Raw genomic sequence first — 17,714 nt, 5'->3', positions numbered from 1 at the left:
TCGTACAACGCTGTGTACTACTCCCTTCACAGAACAGCGCAAACTGGCTCTAACCATAATGGAAAGAGGAGTGGGAGGCCCCGGTGCAGAGTGTCTAGTTTGATAAAGACGCCTCAAGTCCTCAACTGGCAGCTTCATTAAATAGTACCCGCAAAACACCTGTCTCAATGTCAACAGTGAAGAGGCGACTCCAGGATGCTGGCCTAGGCACAGTTGCAAAGAAAAAGCCATATCTCAGACTGGCCAATAAAAAAGATTAAGATGGGCAAAAGAACACAGACACTGGACAGAGGAAGATTGGAAAAAAAGTGTTATAGACAGACAAATCTAAGTTTGAGGTGTTCAGATCAAAGAACATTCTTGAGACGCAGAAAAAAATGAAGATGCTGGAGGAGTGCTTGACGCCATCTATCAAGCATGGTGGAGGCAATGTGATGGTCTGGGGGTGCTTTGTTGGTGGTAAAGTGGGAGATTTGTACAGGGTAAAAGGGATCTTGAAGAAGGAAGGCTATCACTCCATTTTGCAACGCCATGCCATACGCTGTGGACAGCGCTTAAATTGGAGCCAATTTTCTCCTACAACAGGACAATGATCCAAAAGCACAGCTCCAAGCTATGCAAGAACTATTAAGGGAAGAAGCAGTCAGCTGGTATTCTGTCTGTCTATAATGGCGTGGCAAGCACAGTCGCCGGATCGGAACCCTATTGAGCTGTTGTGGGAGCAGCTTGACCATATGTTTACGTAAGAAGTGCCCATCGAGCCAATCCAACTTGAGAGGTGCTTCAGGAAGCATGGGGTGAAATCTCTTCAGATTACCTCAACAAATTGACAACTAGAATGCCAATGGTCTGCAAGGCTGTAATTGCTGGAAATGGAGGATTCTTTGACGAAAGCAAAGTTTGAAGGACAATTATTTCAATTAAAAATCATTATTTATAACCTTGTCAACATCTTGACTATATTTCATGTTCATTTTGCAACTCATTTCATGCATGTTTTCATGGAAAACAAGAACATTTCAAAGTGACCCAGAACTTTTGAATGGTAGTGTACATGGAGGAGACAATCAAGCTAGTCATCTTGACTACTTTGTCTCTTTCTCTCTTGCATCAAAGGTTAAAAAAAATTTAATAGGAGAGAATGCAATCGGATCATCATTGGCCTTCACATAACTCTTACAGAATTTCCATGTGGATGGGGATATTGGAAATGTAATCAAAGTTTACTGAGGACAAAATAATTAATAACTGAATTTTTCCAGTATAATATAGGTTCAGCAAATATTGTTTGGGATACCTTTAGGTTTGCACATTTTGGGGAATATTCAGAGGTGAAAACTTTTCGTGGGAATATATGGGAATTAATATTAATACCATTTTGCATTGATATATTTACCATATCATGTGGAGACAGAAACAAACCTTTTACCTTATCATAAGTAGACAATTGCAAATGATTAAATCCTTCAAACAGAAATAAAATCAATTTAGTTACGAAGTGAACTTTAATTAAATGAGTTGACTCTTCACATGGGATGACTTCAATGAACAACAAAAGTATATTGAATGATCCCAATGAGCCATCAAATCTCCCCAGAAAATGTTTAACATACATCTGTAAAATGATTGTCTAGAAACTAAAGCTTTGGTTGTCTTCCCCTCAGGCTTCCATGTCTTCTCCCTGGACCTCCTCAATGTTGACCTCTTGAACATCAGACTCTGAGGCCTCATCTTCACTGTCACTTTCCAACCTTGTTGAGGATGGCTCATTGTCAGGCTCAAAAAGCCTCAAATTTGCCCGGATGGCCACCAATTTTTCAACCCTTGTACTGATCAGCCTGTTACGTGCATTGGTGTGTGTGTTCCCAAACAAAGACCAGTTGCGCTGAGGCGGTTGATGTTGGTGGGATTTGGAGGATGGTGGCAACAGGGGCTCTTTCCCCTCAGATCCACAAAGTCCCTTCCACCAAGTGGCTGATGAGATATGTTGGCAGGACTGCCATATTCCATCTCCATCCCAAAGCCCTTGCTTGGAAGTGTACTTCGCCAGACTGCCAAGAACCTTGCCTTCATCCAGGCCAAGGTGGCGAGACATGGTAGTGATGACACCATAGGCCTTGTTGATCTCTCCACCAGACAGGATGCTCTTGCCAGCATTCTTGGGGTTAAACATGTATGCTGCGGCGTGTATGGGCTTCAGGCAGAAGTCTTCATGCATTTCAGTACTGCAGTTTCCTCTGCTTGGACCAACAATGAAGTAGGCAGGGCAGTATGGATTTATTCTCTTACATCTACAAGCAGTCTGAACATCAGACAGGATGGCATTGTCTCCCTCAATCCGTGCAATGGCTACTGCTATGGGTTTCAGGAGTTTCAGGCTGCTTACTACTCTCTCCCAAAATACCTCATCCAGGAGGATCCTCTTGATGGGGCTGTCCATATCGACAGACTGATATGGCCATTTCTTGGAGAGACTCCTTCCCCTCCAGGAGACTGTCAAACATGATGATAACACCACCCCAACAGGTGTTGCTGGGCAGCTTCAATGTGGTGCTCTTATTCTTCTCACTTTGCTTGGTAAGGTAGATTGTTGCTATAACTTGATGACCCTTCACATACCTAACCATTTCCTTGCCTCTCTCGTAGAGTGTATCCATTGTTTTCAGTGCCATGTCCTTGAGGAGCAAATTCAATGCATGAGCAGCACAGCCAATGGGTGTGATGTGAGGGTAGGACTCCTCCACTTTAGACCAAGCAGCCTTCATGTTCGCAGCATTGTCTGTCACCAGTGCAAATACCTTCTGTGGTCCAAGGTCATTGATGACTGCCTTCAGCTCATCTGCAATGTAGAGACTGGTGTCTGTTGTCCCTTGTGTCTGTGCTCTTGTAGAATACTGGTTGAGAGGTGGAGATCATGTAGTTAATTATTCCTTGCCCACGAACATTCGACCACCCATCAGAGATGATTGCAACACAGTCTTCTTTCTCTATGATTTGCTTGACCTTCACTTGAACTCTGTATCCAGCAAATGAGTAGATAAAGCATGTCTGTTTGGAGGGGTGTATGCTGGGTCGAAGAACATTCAGAAATCTCTTCCAATACACATTGCCTGTGAGCATCAGAGGTGAACTAGTTGCATACACAGCTCGAGCAAGACATTCATCAGCATTTCTATGACTACGTTCCGCCATTGTGTAAAAAAAACAACTTCTGATTCGAGGACCATGAGCTGCTGCTATCGATAAGGTGTCCGAGTCATCATTTTCACCTCGATAGAAGTAGAGGGACTTTTGTCAGAGGTTGCTTGTTGTGAGCACTGAGGGAACTTTATGCACTTAGCCAGATGATTATATATTAAGCCAGATGATTATATTGCATCTTTGTTGCATTCTTCACATATGACTTGGCACAGTACTTGCAAATGTACACAGCTTTTCCTTCTACATTAGCCGCAGTCAGATCATGCCGGTGGCATTTTTCTGTAAAGATTTGTACAAAAAATTTTAAAAAAAAATTAAAAATACAATTCCATGTACAAATAGTTAACCAGTTAAACAACTCCTTTCTAAGATAAATGTTTTAAAATGAAACATGTACGGAAACGGGTGAATTAACACTCAGTTAGCAGGTTCAAGCAAGCTAAAACCCACATGGTAGGTAGCAAAAACTAACTAGCAGAAATTGTTAACAAGTTAGAAATGATTTAAACACAATTTGCTGTAGGCTACTATTTACTAGTTAACAAAAAATCATGTATGTCATGTATAAAATATATTCACCCCACCCAGTATTGTAATCAAAACTTACCAGAAAGCATGTAGTCCTTGGCTCAGACAGTGTAGTAGTGTGGGCTCAATAGCACCTCAGTGTGCAAGATCCTAAGAATCAGCTGTATATGTGATGGAAGAATGCACTGTGCATGCAAAGGGTTGGAATTCCATTGAATTTGGGATAGTTTAACCAAAATATATCACAACACCTAGAATTGCCTTGTGTATCCCACAAAAGAAGGTTCACTGTTATAAGCTAATGTTATTGATGAATTTATGCAAAATGACCGAAATTCCAGGGCTCAACTTCCCATGGAAAATTTCCGCAAAAAGTTTCCAACCCTAGATACCGTTAAATGTACCTTCAGAGGTCATTCAATTCAATATTCATCAATAATAAAAAAAGCTGTTTCTAGCTAGAGACAAGACTAAAAAGGGAAATGCATTAAGTAATATAAAATATAAAAATAATAATAATATAAGTAATATAAAAATGATACTATAGACATACAAAATAAGTTAGAGGATAAACAAAAAGAACTGGAGGAACTTATTCAAGAACGATCTAACGTAATCTATTACACAAATAAAGCAAACTGGATGGAATATGGAGAAAAATGCACAACATTCTTCCTGAATCTCCAACACAGGAACGCTAACAAAAATAATTTGCAGAAACTCCTTAATGAAGACGGAGTCAGCTATGATTCTCCGAATTATATTTTAAAAAGAGGAAGCTAAATATTTTAAGCAGATGTTCTTTTCCTTCTCATCCTCAACCACTGAATGACTATTTTAAACAACTCTCCAAATAATACAAAAAAAACTAATTAACAAAAAAAAATTACAGAGGAAGAACTTTGAGGCTATTAAATCCTTTCAGTCTGGAAAAACCCTAAAACCTGATGGCATACCGGTAGAGGTATATCAAGCCTTTTTGATATACTCAAAGCTCCATTGCTAGCTTGTTTTAACTACTCCTATAGAAATGGTAGTCTGTCAGGTACTCAGCAGGAAGGTCTGATTTTACTATTATTAAAACAATGCCCAGATGGCAAATATAAAGATCCAGTCTAAAAAATACAAAAGGCCTCTTACACTTCAATTTTGTGATGGAAAAATACCAGCGAAATGCATAGCACTCAGAATTAAAAAAAAGGTTTTACCAGGTATTGTTCATCCTGATCAGAGTTGTTTTTACATGGATGATACATTGGAGATAATATTGGACAACTACTAGAAATAATAGAACATCATGAAACATCTAAGAAGCCAGGCCTGGTATTTAAAGTGGATTTTGAAAAGGCCTTTTTATAAATAAAATCTGGTCTTTATCAAATGCCTGGATCTTTTCAATTTCAGTGATTCTCTTATAAAAATTGGTCAAAGTAATGTATAACAACCTCAGGTGTAAAATAGTAAATAGCGGCTATTTCTCAAGAGTTTTGAATTGTCAAGAGGAGTTAAAACAAGGGTGTCTGCTGTCACCATATCTATTCCTTATGGCCATCGAAACACTAGCTATTAAAGTCAGATCAAATAACATTACAGGATTAGAAATCCAAGGCTTTAAAACAAAAAAGGTGTCCATGTATGCCAATGACTCAAGTTTTATATTAAGTCCGCAAACTAGATCCCTGCAAGTCTCATTGAAGATCTAGATAACTTTTCAAGACTCTCTGGACTAAAACTTAATTATGATAAAGTGTACAATCCTTCTGGATGCTGAGTGAGTCGTCGTGCTGCACCTCACTCCGTGGGTAATATTAAATTTCATTACATGACATTACATTACATTGGAATGATTTGATTAGTGTATTGTTAGCTAGCTACATAGTTGTCTCTGCTGTCTTTGTATCAAGGATAAAGGTGTAGCTCTGAGGAACGTTTTTGAAATGGTGTCAACACCATAACACCACAGCTAGCTAGCCAACTTGACCAATTAGCAGTACTGTAGAAACTATATACATTACTACGGAACGATTTGACTAGTGTAATGTTAGCTAGCTACATAGTTGTCTTTGTATCAAGATAAAGGCGTAGTACAGAGTAACTAGAGGTTAGCTAGCCAGCTACATTTTCTAACATAGTCAACAATGCGCCCACTGCTAGCTAGCTAACCCTACCAGCTAGCTGTATCATTTTTAGTCAACAAGATTTTTGCAACGTAAGCTTAACTTTCTGAACATTCGAGATGTGTAGTCCACTTGTGTAGCTAGCAGGACTGACTGTGTTAGCTAGCCAACGTTTAATTATTTCTGCGTTATGAACTAGACACGGACACGAATGATCCATTGGTAGCTTGTTGTTACCAACTATTGGTGCTAACCGTGTGTTATAGGATGCTAGCATGCTAGTTACAGTGCCTTGCGAAAGTATTCGGCCCCCTTGAACTTTTCGACCTTTTGCCACATTTCAGGCTTCAAACATAAAGATATAAAACTGTAATTTTTTGTGAAGAATCAACAAGTGGGACACAATCATGAAGTGGAACGAAATTTATTGGATATTTCAAACTTTAACAAATAAAAAACTGAAAAATTGGGCGTGCAAAATTATTCAGCCCCCTTAAGTTAATACTTTGTAGCGCCACCTTTTGCTGCGATTACAGCTGTAAGTCACTTGGGGTATGTCTCTATCAGTTTTGCACATCGAGAGACTGACATTTTTGCCCATTCCTCCTTGCAAAACAGCTCGAGTTCAGTGAGGTTGGATGGAGAGCGTTTGTGAACAGCAGTTTTCAGTTATTTCCACAGATTCTCGATTGGATTCAGGTCTGGACTTTGACTTGGCCATTCTAACACCTGGATATGTTTATTTGTGAACCATTCCATTGTAGATTTTGCTTTATGTTTTGGATCATTGTCTTGTTGGAAGACAAATCTCCGTCCCAGTCTCAGGTCTTTTGCAGACTCCATCAGGTTTTCTTCCAGAATGGTCCTGTATTTGGCTCCATCCATCTTCCCATCAATTTTAACCATCTTCCCTGCCCCTGCTGAAGAAAAGCAGGCCCAAACCATGATGCTGCCACCACCATGTTTGACAGTGGGGATGGTGTGTTCAGGGTGATGAGCTGTGTTGCTTTTACGCCAAACATAACGTTTTGCATTGTTGCCAAAAAGTTCGATTTTGGTTTCATCTGACCAGAGCACCTTCTTCCACATGTTTGGTGTGTCTCCCAGGTGGCTAGTGGCAAACTTTAAACAACACTTTTTATGGATATCTTTAAGAAATGGCTTTCTTCTTGCCACTCTTCCATAAAGGCCAGACTTGTGCAGTATACGACTGATTGTTGTCCTATGGACAGAGTCTCCCACCTCAGCTGTAGATCTCTGCAGTTCATCCAGAGTGATCATGGGCCTCTTGGCTGCATCTCTGATCAGTCTTCTCCTTGTATGAGCTGAAAGTTTAGAGGGACGGCTGGGTCTTCGTAGATTTGCAGTGGTCTGATACTCCTTCCATTTCAATATTATCGCTTGCACAGTGCTCCTTGGGATGTTTAAAGCTTGGGAAATCTTTTTGTATCCAAATCCGGCTTTAAACTTCTCCACAACAGTATCTCGGACCTGCCTGGTGTGTTCATTGTTCTTCATGATGCTCTCTGCGCTTTAAACGGACCTCTGAGACTATCACAGAGCAGGTGCATTTATACGGAGACTTGATTACACACAGGTGGATTCTATTTATCATCATTAGTCATTTAGGTCAACATTGGATCATTCAGAGATCCTCACTGAACTTCTGGAGAGAGTTTGCTGCACTGAAAGTAAAGGGGCTGAATAATTTAGCACGGCCAATTTTTCAGTTTTTTATTTGTTAATAAAGTTTGAAATATCCAATAAATTTCGTTCCACTTCATAATTGTGTCCCACTTGTTGTTGATTCTTCACAAAAAAAAATACAGTTTTATATCTTTATGTTTGAAGCCTGAAATGTGGCAAAAGGTCGAAAGTTCAAGGGGGCCGAATACTTTCGCAAGGCACTGTAGCTACGGCGTCATAGGACACGGTGCACTAGGTGGGTTTTCACGGAAGAATACTGTACCAAGTTAACTAGCGGAATAAACTAAGTTTGAGCCTATTCCTGGAAACATTGAACCACTGTAGTTTACATCAATTTTAATTTCTAGTGGTAGCTAGAAAAGTTATATTTTAGCATTTTAGTGTTTCAGTGAATTGTTAGTGAGGGAGGCCCTGCTCTCTCGCTTCCCCAGTTGTTTAGTTAATTTTCATGCCGATCTCCTTTGCATTAGCGTAGCCTCTCCTGTAGCCTATCAACTATGTATCGGCCTATCCCTGTTATCTCCTCTCTGCACAGGCCATACAAACGCTTCACATCGCGTGGCCGCTGCCACTCTAACCTGGTGGTCCCAGCGCGCACGACCCACGTGGAGTTCCAGGTCTCCGGCAGCCTCTGGAACTGCCGGTCTGCGGCCAACAAGGCAGAGTTCATCTCAGCCTATGCTACCCTCCAGCCCCTCGACTTCTTGGCGCTGACGGAAACATGGATTACCACAGAAAACACTGCTACTCCTACTGCTCTCTCCTCGTCTGACCACGTGTTCTCGCACACCCCGAGAGCATCTGGTCAGCGGGGTGGTGGCACTGGAATCCTCATCTCTCCCAAGTGGACATTCTCTCTTTCTCCCCTGACGCATCTGTCGATCTCCTCCTTTGAATTCCATGCTGTCACAATCACTAGCACATTCAAGCTTAACATCCTTACCATTTATCGCCCTCCAGGTTCCCTTGGAGAGTTCATCAATGAGCTTGACGCCTTGATAAGGTCCTTTCCTAAGGATGGCTCACCCCTCACAGTTCTGGGTGACTTTAACCTCCCTACGTCCACCTTTGACTCATTTCTCTCTGCCTCCTTTCCACTCCTCTCTTTTGACCTCAACTTCTCACTGTCCCCCCCTACTCACAAGGCAGGCAATACGCTCTTCACTAGATGCATTTCTTCTACTAATCTCACTGCAACTCCCCTCCAAGTCTCCGATCACTACCTTGTATCCTTTTCCCTCTCGCTCTCCTCCAACACCACTCACTCTGCCCCTACTCAGATGGTATTGCACCGTCGCAACCTTCGCTCTCCCTCTCCTGCTACTCTCCCATCCTATCATCTCTTCCCTCTGCTCAATCCTTCTCCAACCAATCTCCTGATTCTGATACTAACTTAAATGCACTTAATAAATAAAGATCTTTAGGGTTACGGTATATTTTGGAGTGTTATACATTTTCATAAATAATGTGGGATGGCAGTATCAAATGTATGTCAACTGAAGAATATTTACACAAATGAATCCGTCTCCGCACCACGTGCTCTCACCACTGGTGTCCCCCAGGGCTCAGTTCTAGGCCCTCTCCTATTCTCGCTATACACCAAGTCACTTGGCTCTGTCATATCCTCACATGGTCTCTCCTATCATTGCTATACGCAGACGACACACAATTAATCTTCTCCTTTCCCCCTTCTGATAACCAGGTGGCGAATCGCATCTCTGCATGTCTGGCAGACATATCAGTGTGGATGATGGATCACCACCTCAAGCTGAACCTCAGCAAGACGGAGCTGCTCTTCCACCCGGGGAAGAACTGCCCTTTCCATGATCGCCACCACGGTGGACAACTCCATTGTGTCCTCCTCCCAGAGTGCTAAGAGCCTCGGCGTGACCCTGGACAACACCCTGTCGTTCTCCGCTAACATCAAGGCGGTGACCCGATCCTGTAGGTTCATGCTATACAACACTCGCAGAGTACGACCCTGCCTTACACAGGAAGCGGCGCAGGTCCTAATCCAGGCACTTGTCATCTCCCGTCTGGATTACTGCAACTCCCTGTTGGCGGGGCTCCCTGCCTGTGCCATTAAACCCCTACAACTCATCCAGAACGCCGCAGCCCGTCTGGTGTTCAACCTTCCCAAGTTCTCTCACGTCACCCCGCTCCTCCGCACACTCCACTGGCTTCCAGTTGAAGCTCGCATCTGCTACAAGACCATGGTGCTTGCCTACGGAGCTGTGAGGGGAACGGCACCTCCGTACCTTCAGGCTCTGATCAGGCCCTACACCCAAACAAGGGCACTGCATTCATCCACCTCTGGCCTGCTGGCCCCCCTACCTCTGCGGAAGCACAGTTCCCACTCAGCCCAGTCAAAACTGTTCGCTGCTCTGGCACCCCAATGGTGGAACAAGCTCCCTCATGACGCCAGGACAGCGGAGTCAATCACCACCTTCCATAGACACCTGAAACCCCACCTCTTTAAGGAATACCTGGGATAGGATAAAGTAATCCTAACCCCCCCCCCCAAAAAAGATATAGATGTACTATTGTAAAGTGGTTGTTCCACTGGATATCATAAGGTGAATGCACCAATTTGTAAGTCACTCTGGATAAGAGTGTCTGCTAAATGACGTAAATGTACAATATTAAGTATTGGTTCTTTAAAAAAAAAATACAATATTTACATTACCCTGCAGTTTACCTATAAAATGTGCTGCTGTGAAGTAGACATACGTGGTATTCATATCACAAAATATATAAATGAGCTCTACAATAAATTTCAATAGAAAACTTGTAAAAATAGACAAGATCCTGCAACCATGGAGGTAAATACCTGTCTTTTTATGGAAAAATTGCCCTGATTAACTCCTTAGTCATATCCCAGTTCACTCACTTATGGCCCTGCCTACTCCTGATGATTCTTTTATCAAATCATATGAGCAAAATATATTTCGCATTATCTGGGACGCTAAACCAGACAAAAATAAAGCGTGCCTATCTATATAATGAATTGGGTGGGTTAAGATTAAATATAAAAGCACTAATCCTCTAGAAGCTTCACTTATTCAAAAGTTTTACTTGAATCCTAAATGGTTCTCAAGTAGATTACTAAGAAAAGCTAATCTACTGTTTAAAAATTGCCTTTGTGCAGATTAATTGAAAAAAGTATATTTTTCAAACAAGCATTGCAGAGCTGGCTACAATTTCATACCCCTTAAGACAGAACAAATATAACAACAAATATAGCTGAACTCAAATGTGCTGGTTGATAAAATACCTGTATTTATGGGAAAGATGTTAGAAAAGGGTATTTTGTTTTTAAATTATATTGTAAATTGGAATGGTAGATTTGCCTTTCATGGAGTTATCAGAATTGTATGGGAAGGTCTGCTCAATCCAAGAGTACAACCAATTGATTGCAGCATTACCCCAAAAATGGAGGAGGCAGGTGGCAGGGAACTGGTCTGTCTGCCCAATGTAAAGGATCAAAACTGGCAGAGGAATAAAAATAGCATAAATAGGAAAGTACCAGTTTCATATGAGGATCAGGATGTTGAAAGCTGTGCCATACAGATTGCAAAATAGTTGGGATGAGCTTTTTGATGTACCGATTCCATGGTACAGGGTGTATGAGTTGATATATAAAACGACGCATGACTTTGTGCTTTTCAGCTAAAATTATTAAATAGAATTATTGCCACCAACAAAATGTTGAATATTTGGGGCATTCAATCATCAAAGCTCTGCAGATTTTGTTGTGAGGATACAGAATCAAGACCATTTATTTTGGTATTGCCCTCAGGTAGCCCGTTTCTGGTCTCAGATTCAGGAATGGCTGAAATGCAGAAAGAACATTGATCTAAAATTTACCCTAGAAATAGTACTGTTGGGAGATCTGGAGAGACCGGGTCAGTCAATTAATGATATACTAATACTTTTACTAAAAGTATTTATCTTAAACTCGCAATCTGTAGATTCTATTCGATAGTTTCAATCTATGTTAAACATCACTGCATAGTTGAAAGATACATGTTGCGTAGAAATCCGAAGAGGGTGGCATGCAGAGATAGGTGGGAGGGACTGAGGGAAGCTGAGGGTTGGGATGTGGAATTGGAGACAAGTGGGAGTGGAGTTGCTGTGCGGGAGATTGACCGTCATTCTAAAGTATTTTTTTTTTTTAAAGTATGTCAGAATGACATTGAGGGGCAGTGTTTTTACAGCTAATGCCAGTTTGCCCGAGGCTGATGCGGTGCAGGTGTTTGTACACATGCATATATACACAAATTCTCTTTCAAATGCACACATAACACAGACACACAGGTAAATAGTGCCATACATGCACACAAACAGTTGGCCTTGCGGTTGTGATTTTTGTTGTCCTTTTGCATTTTGTTTTCTGTTTTTCTTCATCTTTCTCGTTTGTTCATTTTGTTGGTGCATGGGGGGGGGGGTCTAGAGGAGGGGAATGGAATAATTTTTTTTAAAGTATTATTTATTTGTATTTCTTCTGGGGGGGGGGGCCTTGGAGGGCTGGCGGTTAGGAGCTTGGGCCGGTGGATCGCTGGTTCAGGCCCCCTTTTTTTTTTACCTTGTGGGTGATCTGTCGACGTGCCCTTGAGTAGGGCGTTGACCCTGGTTGCTTCTGTGTGTCGCTCTGGATGGGAGTCTGTTAGATGACTAATGTGATGTAGTTGAGCGGTTTCACTGCAAGTATATTGTATTAAGCATTCAATAACAAAAAAAATTAGAGTGGCAGAGTAAGAAATAATTTGAACTCTGAGAAAAAACATTAAGGTTGCCCAAAGGAGAGACTAAGAAACAGTCTGACTTATTTGTTTCAAGAAAATGAGTAAATAGATTGAAATTAAGATGCAGAATGTTTCATCAGAAAGTAGGAAGTCTCCAAAATGGTCGATCCTTTTGACATAGCAAAAGTTTTTATCCAAAAGTAGAGGTGCATGGTCCGAAATGACAATAGCTAAGTATTCGCACGAGTCAACTGCTGGCATGAGTGCGTTATCAATGAAAAAGTAATTATACGGAAGGTGGTGGACATTAAAAAAAATGGAAAACTCCTTTGCAAGAGCATTTTGTAATATCCAGGGGTCAGTGCAACCATTACATTGAATACATGTGGAGAACGCTTTGGACATCATTGACTGATGGTTCTAGGATGTGAGCGATCAAATTTTCGATCTATGAAAGTTAATATCTCCTCCGAAGATCAGATAGTGACTGTCCAAGTGGATAAGTTTACATAGTCCCAGTTGGGAGCGTTTCACAAAGTGTACGGGTTACAATAATGCATCTTCCTTCTGAATCTGCTATGACGTCTGAAGGAATGAAGTGTATCTTCTTATGATTAAGAAAGGCAGGCCATCTGGCCCTAGTGTTGATATTTGAATTATAAAAACTGAACCACCCATGTGCTACGGAGTCTATATATCAGTCTGTAGATGTTTAAGATGGAAGAATCATTTGGATCTCTTGATTGGTCCATTTAGCCCTTCGACATTCCACGAGGTGAGCCTCACTGAGGCACCACTTTTTAAATGTTTTTTTATTTTTATTGAACCTTTAACTAGGCAAGTCAGTTAGGAACAAATTCTTATTTACAATGGCAGCCTACCCTGGACGACACTGGGCCAATTGTGCGCCGCCCTATGGGACTCCCAATCCCAGCCGGTTGTGATACAGCCTGGAATCGAACCAAGGTCTGTAGTTACACCTCTAGCACTGAGATGCAGTGCCTTAGACCACTGCGCCACTCAGGAGCCCTTTTGTGTTGGTAGAGTGATAAGTCATTCATTAATGATAGCGAATTTGAATTATCAGATGTCTCACAATCAGTTGTGATGTATTTCACAGAAAATAACTAGGCCAAACTTCAAAAAGTATGTCTATCAGAACGTGACATCTGCCTTCTCTTAGCGTTCAGGCTAGTACGTACCTTGCCAAATCAATGTGTCCATACTAAAACCGGTAGTGAGGGGAAAACTTGCCCCAGGTTCTTAGTGAAAAATTCAGACATGAATTTAATGACCGAGCCCTCTGAATTTTCTTCAATATTTGTGATTCGTATATTTGAACGGTGTGAAAAATTCTATCCTATCTATGGTTTCGGAGAGGAGCTAGTTTTTCTCCAGCGATGTGCACCTTTCTTCCAGTGCAACAATTCTGTCACTGTAGCCAGATGGATAATGGATGTTGAACAAAATCTGTTGGCCATGGCCATCTATGGTTTTGCAACGCTATCGAGAGTAGCTGATATTGAGGCCAAAGCAGCGTCTATTGTCCCTTTGAGTTCTGAGAATCATGAAGCAAAGTTTGTCAAAGACGGTAGGTAGGCCTGGTGCAGAGTTTTAGGTCATCCTAGTCTCTTCCGCCATAAGTACTGTGGGTGAGTTTCGTTCGGTTTTCTCTTGTTTTTGGGACGCAGTTTATGAGCTATTTTCAAGTAAGAAGTTGCATGAGAGACTTTAGAAAAAAAAATTGTGAACTAGAAAATGTATTTTTTGACTTCGTTGAAAAGAACAGAAGCCACCCTCACATACAACCTTCATTCACATGTTAACCCGGAAGCCAGAGCATTTGTTTAGAGGGAGGGATTAGAGTTGGCTGGTGCAAGACTGTGGGCTAGTTGACAGGAGTGGAGAGGAAACACTTGTCGCTATAGGTTTACCTTCTGTGGGACAATGGTGTGGTGGTTCTCTAGAATCAGTTTCTTGATATGATGAGCCCAGAGGCGCTTCTCCTCAACAGTCTTGGCCTGAAAACGACACTTGTCAATTATACTGAGCTCATACAGAACTACTCTTATTACAAGAGAGGACAGGCTTATGATCCACACTCACCTGCACAGTGTGAGGCTGCTTGGGATGCTTGAAGTGGATCACACTGAAGTGCAGAGGGTCCTTGGCGCTGTCAAGCAGCATCAGGGTCGAGCACTGAAACCACAGGGAGCAACGTTACGCCAACCTAACAGAGCAAGCTCATGGCATTTGGGTTAAGTTCCTCTACTTTTTGCTCATTACCAATATGTGTGTCTTGTAGACATAGTGCTCTCCTCTCTTCTTGGTGATGAGGAGCATCTTGTCAAAGAGGAACAGCATCCTGGTGTTCTTGGCACGTTGGACCTGGAAGGTTCCCTCCAGCACCAGCTCTCCATACGTAGTGAGGTCAGGACCCTTCCAGTTGATCAGGAGAGACTGGATCTCCTGCACACACACACACACCTGATTGTATTTAGGTCTCCTAAACATAGTCTGGGTACACAACACTGACAAAACTGTACATGAAAGCATGCACAAGGGGAGCAAAGTCTGAAGAGAACAGTATTTTTTTAATACGACAACAGAAAACAACAGGTAGGCCAGGAACCAAATCGGCAGTGAACTCACCATCTAATCGAAGGCATAAATTTAAACAAATAGAAAAACCCAGCAGACACTGTGGCCCTGTGGTAGATTTATTGAGTCCCTACGAGGCCCCAAATCCCTGACCAAACTCTAAATAGCATTTAAACAGAGGTCGGGGAGACATGGAGCTTTGAGCCACCTCGGAGGCTTACTGATCAATACCACACGGAGCAGGTTCACACATTTGCTTTGGACCATTTCTTTCTAAAGATTTAGGCTTCAGCAAACGTCTTAAGGTTGATTATGGAAGTTAAATTGGCTGCTTTATTGGACCAACAAAGACTGTGCAACTAAACCCCCCAAAAATTGGAATAGCCTGCCCCCACACAGTACAGTAAACTCAGTCAGGAAGTTAATGTGGGAGCAGCAGGACAGTAACCTGGAACAGTTGCTGGGTGACTAACAGGATTCCCCATCAACACAACCTCTGGCAAGACAGTGAAACAGCATAATAAAGCTATGGCCATGACAGACAGGATAAACTATGAGCAGAGCAAGAGTAGCTACACTTCATTAACTGATAAAACCTATTGAGAAACAATCACATACAAAATTAGCCCAATTAGATACGCTATAGTGGTAGGTGGAAAGGGGTGGGTCAAATTCCATTCATCTCTCCCTGAGAGTAGCCACACTGACCTGCAGCCTGACAGCGTGCTCGTGTTTCCTCTTCATCTCATTGATGTACCAGGCCACCCCGGTCATGGTGTCAATGGCCTCCTGCACCACCTCATAGCCCTCCTCCTCAGGGTCAAAGTGCTTGGCGATCTCCTGTTAGAGGGCAAACAGCCAGAACATGAGGAATCAAGACCACCGGAATGAAGTTGAATGTGTTGTTGTATGCTATACAATGCTCCACCATTGCCATCTTACCAGGTAAAAAAAATAAATGAATTGGCCTCCTGTCAAGGGACCCCACAATCAACCTGCAATTGCAGAAGTACAATTCTATACAGCTTACTTAGACCATCTCTACCCATAGAAAAGGTAATATGCAGTGAGGACCAGTGTACCTGCAGAAGCAGGTGGTATTTGAGGATCCTCTGGACGGGTTTGAGCAGGTAGGACCCCAGGGGGAGAGAACGCTTGAGGAAGGCCTGGCGATCCCTGAAGAACTTGGCCAGAGTCTTACTCCTCATGCAGTCGGTCAGTGTACCCACAGAGCTAGAGGGAACACAAGTCAATGGATCGTATCATTTAACTTCCATTGTTATTTAAGGTTACAGATTCTTAACATGTCCCCCAAAGGTTTCAGAAAACCTTTACACTCTTCTACTTACTTGGGGTAGTTTGTGCAGTACTGTGTATAGATTTCAAAAGCGTTACTCTATAAAATCACAAAGGGAGGAAAAACACAAAACCAGATCAATAACACTCCAGCCTGTCCAGCTTCCCGATGATGGGTATCAATTCAGTCTGTGCGAGTGGCCTCCTCTCACCTTGTCCACGAAGCAACTTGCCACAGCAACCGGGTCATTCTCACACATGTCCAGAGACTGCAGCAGCTCACTGTGGAGGAAGACAGACCGACGCAAGACTAGGATAAGGTCTAGGTCAGAGACCGTAAGAGAAATTCAGCGTAAACTACAGTCAGGTACTATGTTAGGTATGAAAACATGTTTATGTTTTGCATGGCACTATGCATTTGTTCTGGTTAACTTCATTCTGCCCAAAGACTCAGCAGGGTCAGGTTTCCCACAGCAGAGTGGACACAAGGAGAGAGGGGTCACCATGCAAAAACATAAAAGGAGTACAAAACCAACAAAAGTTTTTTTTTTACATGGTCACACACAAAATCAAACACTTTCATAACTTACAAACACCCTTCAGCTGCATGGGCTGATGAAATAAAGGAACATAGCAATATGTCAATATGCTGAGTACAATGGTATGTCTTTATACTTTTTTGTTTGAGGTTTATTTTTGCCTGAAGACAAACATTTGCTTGACAAATCATGAACATGTTCCCAGACATTCTTTCATTAAGCCAATATGTGGCCTACAGTGGCAGGGAAACATTGTTTTGGTTTTGAAATGGGAGCAGTACTGTAGCTTTAATAATAGCATGACTCAGAGGCAGTCACTAGTCAGTCATGCACATCTCTAAACTGAATGACAAGTCTAGGACCGTCTGAAAACCCTGTGTATGAAAATGAACTGTATTAAGGTCTGCTGCGTGAGACATTCATTCTCCAATACAATGACAAAAGAGAATGCCATTTCACATCTCCTCAGAGGTTCATAGAGTTTCTGCTTGAATTAATATGTCCTCCATCACCTGGGAAAAGTGCAAGAGCTGCACATGTTATCAAACCAGTGCTTTAAAAGTATGCTTGGCTCTTGCGGATCAGCTCACCCTGGGCACTTCCTGCTAATTGGCACGACTCAGTCGCAGCGTTTAGCCGAGATGATGGGAAGTGTAACGCTGGCAATGGCACGCATCCCCAGGCTGTAGCAGCCATGTCTGGTTCAGACTACATCTTAATAATCCAGTCTAACTTCATTTACTTTATAAAAAGAAGAGCAAACTCTCCACTCCAGTGTAACACATTGTATATTGATGCTGTAGGAGAGCCAGAGGGATGTACATGAACTCCCCCTGCTTTAGATGTAACAATCACTAATCAAAACCTCTATTTTAGTAGTCTACACTGGTGGAAATACCATACAGTTGAAGTCAGAAGTTTACATACACCTTAGCCAAATACATTTAAACTCAGTTTTTCACAATTCCTGACATTTAATC

The 17,714-nt window shown here is 42.1% G+C and overlaps 1 protein-coding gene across 4 annotated transcripts in view; it reads right to left on the bottom strand.

Annotated features, from left to right (window-relative positions):
* Window positions 1-17,714, bottom strand: part of LOC106582172 (pleckstrin homology domain-containing family G member 3) — a 69,904-nt gene that overhangs the window by 17,944 nt on the left and 34,246 nt on the right. For all 4 annotated transcript variants that reach the window (XM_014165254.2, XM_014165021.2, XM_014165089.2 and 1 more), the window contains exons 5-11: window positions 16,408-16,477; window positions 16,249-16,295; window positions 15,982-16,132; window positions 15,608-15,739; window positions 14,585-14,767; window positions 14,405-14,497; window positions 14,233-14,319 (exon numbers count right to left, since the gene is read on the bottom strand). In XM_014165254.2, coding sequence (XP_014020729.2) covers window positions 14,233-14,319; window positions 14,405-14,497; window positions 14,585-14,767; window positions 15,608-15,739; window positions 15,982-16,132; window positions 16,249-16,295; window positions 16,408-16,477 — 763 coding nt within the window. The remainder of the gene's footprint in view (window positions 1-14,232; window positions 14,320-14,404; window positions 14,498-14,584; window positions 14,768-15,607; window positions 15,740-15,981; window positions 16,133-16,248; window positions 16,296-16,407; window positions 16,478-17,714) is intronic.

Source organism: Salmo salar, chromosome ssa01, assembly GCF_905237065.1.
Source record: "Salmo salar chromosome ssa01, Ssal_v3.1, whole genome shotgun sequence".
NCBI classification, from domain to species: Eukaryota; Metazoa; Chordata; class Actinopteri; order Salmoniformes; family Salmonidae; genus Salmo; species Salmo salar.
This window is presented reverse-complemented; position numbering and strand designations above follow the sequence as displayed.